Raw genomic sequence first — 10,646 nt, forward strand, 5'->3', positions numbered from 1 at the left:
ACTGGTAGATTCTGTTTTTTGTAACCAGAATCTGCTGATTGGCTGGCATCCATACCAGTTGTTACATATTTAGAATACTATCCCTGAAGTAATGTAATTCAGAAAGAATTACTAACATGTCTCTTCAACAAAGTTGATGGACTGTAGGAATTTACTTTGAGTATTAAGTGCCACCAAAGAAAAGAGGTAGAACCCAACTGCCTTATTTCCTCGATCCATCTTCCAGTATTTATATTATCTTGGTTATTATATTATCTTGGTTAAATATTATAATATTTATATTATCTATTTCCTCAGTGCCTGGAACAGTTCATGGCCCATAGTAGGCACTTGAAAAACACCACAGAACAGATATATTGAATATATGTTTTGTCTCTATTTCGTCACTTGTAAAATAACTACGTCAATCTCTAATCATTTTCAGATTGAAGATAATTACAATTCAATTCATAAATGAATAAGTAGAGTTTTCATTAAGTTATTATAATATCAGTAAATGTACCAAGCAAAATGAAAAATCATAGCCTGTTATATCCAGGTATTTGGATACCCCATCATATACTCTCTTCTAAAGATAAATCACCAATAATAAAGAGACCAAGAGAAACTTATTTTAAATTACTTTATTTTTCATAAGTTTCTAACACATGGTGTTAGAAAAATGAATTTTGGCACCATGACTTAGAACTTTTTTTTCAAGTTTAACCTTTAAATTAAAAAACAGTAGCTACAATAAGTATATTTAAACTGCACTCAGAAAAATGGTGAGAACTCAAGACACAAATTTTTTTGTGCTGGGGAATTTTTTTTAAATGGGATCAAGAAAAGGTAATCAAAAAAGTAAGAAGGAGGATAAAATGGGAACTAGGCTGGGAAGACACAAAGGCGAATAACTCTCTAAAAAAGAATGAGGAGGGAGACAAAGGGCGAGGAGAAGAAGAAAGGCTCACCAACTTTATTTTCCTGATATAAAATTCAAGTACTTAACAAAGTTTTTTTTTAAATCATAAAATGCTACTACTAATCTCATGAAATTTTCTTTTCCTCATTATTTTCTAGAATTAAAATCAAAAGTCTGTTTTGACTTAAAGACACTTGCTGATCTTAGGTTGATACTTGATATACTTTCAATAATGGAAAGCTTTGAAAGCTTCCCTAAATCTAATACCGACTCAATATAATCCACTTTGGAAAATTCATCTGAAGGAATAGAGGGCTGGATTTGTAACATAAATGTAACCAAAAAAAACTCTGTTTAACAATATAAACAGAAATGTTTTCAACTGGCTCTGTACCTCAATTGTGTTTTATACTAAGTGTCTTGAGGAAAAACATTGTGTGATATTTATTGTTCTCTGTATTCCTTCAGTAACTATTAGAAAAGGTACCTGCATAGGTCATCAAAAAAGTACTTACACAATTAGTTGTACACAAATTCAGTTATAACTCCAGTTTTCCAATGATTCAAAAATTGTCAATATTCATTTATATTCATTTTGTCTACATGTTGATAAATAACATTCTTCCCAAGCTTTCTTAAAAATAAAATATTATTAGTCTCAGTTGTCACTTGTACATTTGTAGCTGAGTATCTGATCAAATGAAACACGAAATCAGAAAGTTGCCATTATTCTCAGAGACAAAAGGCATAGAAATAAATATTTGCTTTTACTTTTTTCTTTTCTTCTTCAATCTGTGTTTTAAGGCTCAGAGCAGACATTATGAAATATCAAACAATTTTTTACAAAAAGTTTTTCAAACGTTTGGCCCAAAGTGAAGTTGTTCTGTTGAAGTTATTTAAATATTCCTTTCATCTTCTCAAGCACAACTCCAAAGACATGTTCATCCATTCCAAAAGAAAAATTCATTTCTATGAAAAGTAAATAACTTAGGGGTCTATAAATGACACTGCAATGTATCTCGTTCCATTTTTAACAGGAAGTCCTTCATGCAAATGTGTGAGTCTCCCTGGATGCATGAAGCTCCAGCCTTTTCTGGGTGATTCAATAGAGCAGTTGTACCTCAGAAATTTGCATCCGCCTCCCTAGAAGAGATGGAACAAATAAATGTATCAGCTTATTGTTTAATTTCTAATCGGTGGCAAAACTCAAATTATGCCCTCTGAGCAGAATTTTTAAAAAATAAGGCAAAAACCTTATCGTAATGACATATTTCTTTTAAGAAATGTAAAAAAATAAAAGCCATAATTACTTGAAAATCTTCTCCCACGTTATTGAGTGCAATGTTGATGGTAAATGTAGAAGCGTCATGATGAGGGCGAAGAGAGCGTTGCCTTTCAGGGGAGTATTTCACTACAAAATTCAATAGTGCAAACCCCTAAAAAAAAGCAAAGTAAACCAATGGATTTGCTTATTAATAAAAATATAAAATAGCATGTTTGTGTAAAAACTAGTAGGAGGTAGACGGGAGGAATGGGAGCATAACTACCTTCGTATAATAACCTGCAAAGACCTTCAGTGTAACGGGTGCAATAAACTCCCGGATAAAATGAAGCCATACATTCTCCAGATCAATTTGCTTCATGTGGATATCATCAGTTGGGACATTTTCATAACCACCAGATATACGGCTATCCTAGAAACAGCATTAATGATGTCATAAAGCGTGGTCCACATGCAATTCACATTTATATTACCTTGTAATTTTTTCCAACCACAAGATCATAATAGACAATAAAAATAACAGTTGTTCAATTGTGGTGTACCATCTGCTTTAATTGCAAAACTATCAAAATAACTTAGATAACATGGCCTTGCAAATGTATCAATGATGAAGCAAAGTATTGCAGAGTCAATGGACTCCTTTCTTACTAATATGCATTTGAGGTCTGACTATCAAGTAAATAAAACTTATTTCCAAAGCCTTCCTATGCCCTCTAAAAAAATTAGTTTTTTACAGTAACCCTTCAGGCAGTCTTAGATACTTGATGGATAAAGATTCTGCCAGTCTGCTCTTTGGATCCCCTATCACTGAAAACAGGCCTTCCCTGCTATGTTCCCCACTTCAATTTTATGACACCTCGAGTCCTTCCATGATTGCTTTTTATTATCCTACAACGTGCTGACTTCAGGTTCCTTCTCATACTTTGAACTTCGGCTAACTAGCTGGGGTATGAAGTTGAGCAGAGGCACTAATGTTAGAGAATTCTAGAATTCCTTGGTATTGTTAAGGAGCAGGCATGTGCAAATTCTCAGAGGAAAAGAAACACATTGAACCACCAACAGTAATACTTCCTGCCAAGTCTTTGACACTGAATGTAAATTCAGTACTGAATTCCACCAATGGCGTTCAAACAGATTTTTTCTCCCAACGTTTACACACAAGAAAAAGCTTTGGCAGTGAACCAGATAAACTTTGTCTTGGTATTTTCACTACAGCTCACTGTGAAAACGCAGAGAATAAAAAGTGGCCTTGGAGAAGACTTAATAGCACACAATAGGCATATTTTTCCTTACCATTCCAGCCTGGAGACACTGACCTTTAGAAACTATCCAGTGTAATTGTATACATAAATGAGAAACTGAGGCCAGATAGATTAAATGCAACCAGAGTTCTCTTGACAGCCTTGGCTAGCCCCTGCGTTGAGGTACATAAGTCAGAGATATCTGACAAAACAGACAAATCTCCTCTAAATTCTCAAAATATCCACCCCCCGCCTCCTATCCCACATACACATTATAGTTCTTTGTGTGAAAGTACAACTCACATGATGTTTCCCCCCAGACCACTGGCCATAATGCTCCATTTCTTCCACCAACTCATCACAGGCTTTTTCAGAAAAGATGGGAAACCAAAAGACATCGGGACAAGGCTATAAAACAAGGGATCACCATTAAGAGAATAATATTTTGTGTCTTTTAACTAATAAATAGATTGCAAAAGTAATTGGATGGAATACTCAATACTCATCTCACTTAGATGCCTTTTTAAGAGGTTTGCCATTATTGACATAACTGTTACAAATGTTAGTTTTTTTTTAATGCTAAGACTTTTTTCTTTTTGCATTTTCACATCTGTAAAATCAAGACATATCTTGGACTCACATTTGACCAGGCAACCACTATGATGTAGCTGTAATGCTACAGTGTATGTATACTTGATCAAATTTTCATAGTTTCACCTTGTGTGTATGTATATATCAGTGTGTGTGGATGTACATGTGTGCATTTAGCTGGTGTTGCACTTGAGTTGACTTGCCCTTTAAATTTTTTTTTAATAATGTACACTATGATTTGCCATTGAAATGGAAATTATTACGCATACAGTGCCCTACAACATATGATAACATCTATACCTTGATAAGTCTAAAATAGCTCTTCCAATATGTATAAAATTAAAAATTCTAAATGACTAGAAAACGTTATGTCATAGTTTAATTGGCAGTATTCTGGTCATTTCTTACAGTACACAAAATAACAGAGCATCTCAGAATCAAAGATGCCTTACGTTCTCTGAAATAAGGTATTAGCAACAGTTTGGAACACTAACCTAAAACAGAGTTCATTTTTTAAAAGACATCTTTGAGAAGAGACTCTTAAAGATCAATTTCTTGCAAAGATACACTTTTATTAAATGAGGGCTACCTCAGAGATTTGCCAAAGATTCCTTACTTTTAGTGGTTTGGGACAGCTATAACATTTGAAAGTATGGCCAAAACAGGGAATGATCTTAAAATTATGGTTGATCTTCATGTCTATATTTTTACAACTATATGATCCTTAAGGTTAATTAAGCCACATGATTTTTATCTACAAGATGGCTTCTCCACTTTCACAACACCTCTGATAAAGCAATATTGCATTAATATTGTCCCTTCTGGAAAACATAGAAAAAGTACTCTACACATCATTGAAATTATTAATACAAACCTGTTCAACTATATTTTCAGTGAAAATCTTTGAATAATCCCGGTTTATATATTTTTCTTTCCAGTCCTATCAAAAAAAAAAGCAATTGCACAGAATAAAGCAAATACCTTTTAATAAATAATAGAAAATATAAAGTGTATGCATTTTAGAAACTGTTCAATTTATAAATGACTAGTGTATTGGACAAAAAAGGAATTTTCAGAAACCAGTTTATGCTTGTTAAACTTTGTCTGGCTCTATATGTTCACATCATTCTATGAAACATGAAATTTTTATTTATGAATTTTTAGACCTCAGGATTTTAAAATTTGTATGCTGTATTCTATGCATAAGCACAGGGATAGGTAAATATGGGCTTAAAAGTTAATGGTAAAGAACAAAATCCTAACAAATATTAGTAAAAATAAGCAAATTAATCAACTAGGGTCTTACTCATATATACAGGACTTTGAGAGTGAATTACTCTAAAATAGTTATGATATTTTAAACTGTATTTAAATTTTCTCTCTTCACTTCTGTTTTTATTATGTATCAAAGAATGATCATGGATTACTAATATTTTCATTTCTTTTAGTTACTGATATTAAGGTATAGAACCATACATTAAGAGAAAACTTGTCTTCATGCTAACTCAGGAATCTGATTCTTCTTTGACTAAGCTCTGATACATAAACCACATACTAAGGTATCTCAAGTTGTGTCAATATCAGCTAAGGAACTCTCTTCCTGAGTCAAGTGTTTAATTTAAAAATCACATATTTAGAGAGTATAAATGAAAACGTGGAGACATTTCGTATCAAAAAAAATCTCTTGTATTTAGACATGTTTAACAAAATTCTTAATTTTCTCTTTACAAAGTATAAACATGGGGAACCAGAAGGGAAGACTTGAGGTATAGACTCAAAATAATTCCAATCAAAATATGTTTCAAAAAATATTTGTCTGAAATACATCTTTTAAGCCATATTTCAGAGAAACCCTGATAATGTGTATGCCATTCTTAGATTTTGCACATCTCTGCTTATATGTAGATCATATGAAAGAACCAAAGTTATCTTCAAATTCTTTAAATAAATTTCATTTATACTCCGTATATAATTGTAAGAATCAAATTACTCTATTATCTCATTAATCCCTTTAATACTGATTAGTTCTCTGATTTCAGAATATGGAGGAAATTAGAAAAAAATCATTTATAACATTTCAGAATCTTTAACTATTTTTTATGCATCATTATCGATTTTTTGAAATTAAAAAAAAAATTCCTAAGATCTCACATTAAGGCATTAACGTCTCATTTTAGGCCACCTTTCAAATATCATTTAACAAACTCTTACTTGACTAATTTTTTAGAAGTTCTGATAATAGGACAATGGTTGAATATTTTGCTATGGGACATCCCTCATGAGGCGTATTGATCAGGGTAATCTACCAAAAACAAAACAAAGCCATGGAAAGAAAAGCAGTTCCTACTTACTTCTGATGTTTTCATTTCATATTCTCCAAAGTTATGAATCCTGACACAAATGTCTACAATTCAGGATATAATTTGGGACATTTTTTCAGGAGCTAATATTACCCAACAAATATAATAATTCTATTCCTCAAAATAACCAAGAGGCTCAGCGCCAAAGTAAAATATGTAATTCCACCCTCACCACTTAAAAAGCCTCTTTTTAATTACACTCTTGTGAAAGATGAAGATATGTAGCTTAAACGAAACAAAAATACTTTTAAAATACAAAAATGTCAAAAAATGTTATTTTTCTATTCAACAGAGTCTTCAGAGACTTTGAATTTACTATTCCTGGCTGTCAACTACTCCTACGAAATAAAAGACAATTCTGATCAGGTGGATTGAGTCTTTGTAATTTAAAACTTTTACTATTGGCAAGGGGAAAGCTGTAAACAGTAGCATTCCAGAGATGAATACTAAAGAGAGTATTTTCCCTGGAATAAGCATTCCAATTTGACTGAAGAGAATAGGCTCCAGCAAGACAAAAAAGGAAATGAATTCCCTGAGGATTCAAATCTTTAAGATAAGAAATAATTTCAGAGTTTGGAAGGAAATAGTTTCCTCAATTTAAGACTTTCTATACATGCTGAATCTACTTACTCTGCAATTTTCTCTGGTTGTCTTTGGTGTACATTCAAAAACTTGTTATAAAAAATAAGTAAGATAAAATAAAATGTATTTTCTCAAACTAACTCCTTGAATTCTCTTCTTGAGTTACTTGTAAACAGTTTTTCTGAAATTACAATTAAAAATCTGATGATGCGGGGCGCCTGGGTGGCGCAGTTGGTTAAGCGTCCGACTTCAGCCAGGTCACGATCTCGCGCTCCGTGAGTTCGAGCCCCGCATCGGGCTCTGGGCTGCTGGCTCAGAGCCTGGAGCCTGTTTCCGATTCTGTGTCTCCCTCTCTCTCTGCCCCTCCCCCGTTCATGCTCTGTCTCTCTCTGTCCCAAAAATAAATAAACGTTGAAAAAAAAATTAAAAAAAAAATCTGATGATGCTTTTGAATATATAAAATAGAAATATTAAGAGAAACTGATCATTCCTTTCCCCATGCGTAATATACGTCTATATTTTAAAAATTCTTGGTCAAGAAATATAATCAATTGTAGCTTTTAAAAATATTTATTATTATATTAAATTATTATAATTAACAGAGTATTAATTATAATTAATATTATTACACTAAATTATATTATTTTTGAAAGCTACAATTGATTACATTTTTAAACTGTTTTTTAAACTTTAACTTTTTAAAGCTTCTTATCACATTTTCATGTTATTAACCCAACTGATTTACATCTGAAAATAAGAAATAAATGAAGTTGAGTATGAAGTACATACCAGAGGATTTTCAAAAATCTGCCAGAGGTCATTGTTATAATGTGAAGTATTGTAATTAGCAGTTGATAAAAGTCTTCCAAATTCATGTCTGTTAGAAATGTACATAAACACACCCTATGTGCCAAAGAATAACAGTATGAACAATCTTAGAGGAAAGTACAAGAAAATAAACTTAACCATAGGAAAAATATATAGGAGATATTAATTTCAACTTTTATATCTCATTCCTGAACATGCATTTTATTTCTCATATAAAAACATGCATGATTTAAAATAAAAGAGATAAAACTTTTATTCATTATAAATTCAGGCACCACACAAAACTAATTGATAGCACTGACACTCAACTGAAAAAAAGAAGAGGAAGAATGACTGTTTTTGTCCCTTTCTCATTGATCCTAGATGTAGACATCAGGGGAAAAACAATTCCTGTTTGAAAGCAGAAATATTTTTGAGACACCAAGTGCAATGAATTGTACCTCTTTTGGCTTCTTTCCCTTTCAAAGAAGATGTCACATTTTTAAACAAGATTTCAAATGTCAGTATTTTTACATCAGACTATTTCATTCTCTTATTGTCCTGATGTTTAAAAACTGAACACAGAAACTATTTGTTCATTAAAGGCAGCTAAAGAAAATCAGTCTCGTATCCTTGCCTTAAACGAAATAAACTTGGCAAAAACCACCATGGTAAGGTTGTTTCTTTTTGTACCTGTTTTAATGGTAAAAGAGTTAGTTATTAATAAAAAAAAAATAATGATGAAGGGTACCCAGATCTCATTTTAATCAAGATATACTTTATACTTACTCCTATTTCTTCTCTCCCTTTAAAAAACAAAACTGGAAAAACCAGTGAAAGAGATTTGGGTTTAACTTTCTCATCTGTCAACCACAAAATGTACATCAGCCTGAAGAACTAAGAATTTAATATCACACGATGCCCATCCCCAGCACACAAAATATACGTACACATACACTAATTAAGAACCAATGGATACCAACATTTTACCATGCTAATTGGAAAGAAGACTGTTAAAGAAACTTTACTGCTAGGCAATATACCATATCTAGTATTAATTAAACAAACAAAAATAAATAAAAATAAATAAAAATAACACCTTTGGGGGGCTGAGCATTTGGAATGTTTCCGGAGTAGGGGAGTCTTTTTCCCTTTGTAAAGTCTAAAATGAAGAGAAGCATTGGGTAAGTTGACCTGCACACCCATACTCTCTCAGGTATTCTTAGGTAAATAAAATTAGCAGCCCTTGATCAAAAGCTGACATTCTGAAATGTCCTTCATAGACAACATGCATAACAAGCAAAGCTTATAGTGCACACAAAGAAACAACTCCAGCCCAATTTTTTTTTTTTTTTTTTTTTTGGTCAAACATAAATCCAAGCTCATTCCTTAGTAGAGTTTTCATTAGACACAAAATTAAGACAAAGGGGAAAATGTGTAAGACAGGCCATTCCAGGACACGCTGTTGAGTCAAATTAGCAAAAGATGAGCACAAGTTATAATCACAAGTACTGAAGATACTCGATATAACAATGCACACAGGCTTGTAGGAAAAACACATACACTCCAACAATACATGCCTTATTAAACTAGAAAAAAATACTTGCCAACTTTTCTGATTTTTTTCCAAAATCACATTTGTATATATAAATTTGAATAAAATAACCCAATCATTTCTAAAACAGAAAACTATACAAACAGGCTTTACAACATTTACACATTTTGAAAAACAAACTATTTTCCACGATCATTAAAATTCTACAATGAAAGTATATTTGTAGAAAAACAATGTATCGTTACTTTTCACACAGATCAAATACACTCCGTAACTCATGCCTTCTCCTAGTGTAGTGGTGAGGAGCGCCTTTTGAGCAGTGTGCAGTTTGTAACAACAGAAATAATGGAGACATTGATTTCAGAACAAAAGTGTGTTCTTCTTAAATGTGTAAAGGACTGTTTCACCCAGACTTATCTAATTAATTTAACTAGGTCAGGTTTCCACTATAAAATTTTGAATGAAAGTAAACATGATTTCTTAGAAATGCAAAGCTGATTTGCAACAAATCCATGTTTGTGACTGAAATCTTTTTGTTGTTTATGAGTTAGCCTAAGCACCAAAGCTAACATTTTTCAAACTGTTTCTACAGACAAATGGTCACAAATTATGCTCTATAACTTCTCCCAGTTTTTTTCAATACAGAACCAAAAAAATTGGCTAGTACTTACAAATTAGAAAGAAAAGGAGCATCAAAACAATGACACATCAACTGGTAAAGCAGGCCACTTTATAAGAACATTCAAGCAAGCCATCATTGTATACCCTACCATTTCTCTAGCATTTCGGCACAGAGCCATATCAGGATCCAATTTATCACGAACAAAATAGTTCCTTTCATTCATCTCTGATCGGAGCGTCTTTCCCTTAATTAAGTACACGTTAGCCATGTATGGGACATTCCATATCCCTCTGAAAGTAAAGACAAGACATTCCAAAATACCAGAAATTAAAATATATATATATTTAAAGGTTTATTTTTGTGTTTTTAAAATAAGTGCCCTGTATGTTTTTAAATTTTGTATATATAAATTATTGAATCAAATTACATGCAAATGCAAACACATTTTATGATATTTAAAATACACACACACACATCTATGACATTACTTGTTATACACTACATTTTTGTTTGATAAATACTAACTCCTTATATAAACTTCACTTTAAGACTGTTATCTGTTTAGCATTTTGACTATATTCCTTCATGTCATTGTTAGAGTATAACACAGAAAGTATTTCCACTTAGGATCAAGCAGAGTGATAGCAAAAATAATCATACACACACACACACACACACACACACACACACACACACACACACACA

At 32.2% G+C, this 10,646-nt stretch overlaps 1 protein-coding gene across 2 annotated transcripts in view; it reads right to left on the bottom strand.

The window, feature by feature from the left end:
- Window positions 1-810: 810 nt before the first annotated feature.
- The window catches only part of PLOD2 (procollagen-lysine,2-oxoglutarate 5-dioxygenase 2), a 101,236-nt gene continuing 91,400 nt past the window's right edge, over window positions 811-10,646 (bottom strand). The window contains exons 13-20 of one of the 2 annotated variants that reach the window (XM_040480409.1): window positions 10,090-10,231; window positions 8,864-8,926; window positions 7,747-7,860; window positions 4,890-4,955; window positions 3,728-3,832; window positions 2,449-2,595; window positions 2,212-2,337; window positions 811-2,044 (exon numbers count right to left, since the gene is read on the bottom strand). In XM_040480409.1, coding sequence (XP_040336343.1) covers window positions 1,889-2,044; window positions 2,212-2,337; window positions 2,449-2,595; window positions 3,728-3,832; window positions 4,890-4,955; window positions 7,747-7,860; window positions 8,864-8,926; window positions 10,090-10,231 — 919 coding nt within the window. In that variant the 3' untranslated portion in view covers window positions 811-1,888. The remainder of the gene's footprint in view (window positions 2,045-2,211; window positions 2,338-2,448; window positions 2,596-3,727; window positions 3,833-4,889; window positions 4,956-7,746; window positions 7,861-8,863; window positions 8,927-10,089; window positions 10,232-10,646) is intronic. The other variant, XM_040480410.1, reaches the window with a different exon arrangement.

This window comes from Herpailurus yagouaroundi, unplaced genomic scaffold, assembly GCF_014898765.1.
Source record: "Herpailurus yagouaroundi ecotype Mexico unplaced genomic scaffold, PumYag 159, whole genome shotgun sequence".
Taxonomy (NCBI): domain Eukaryota; kingdom Metazoa; phylum Chordata; class Mammalia; order Carnivora; family Felidae; genus Herpailurus; species Herpailurus yagouaroundi.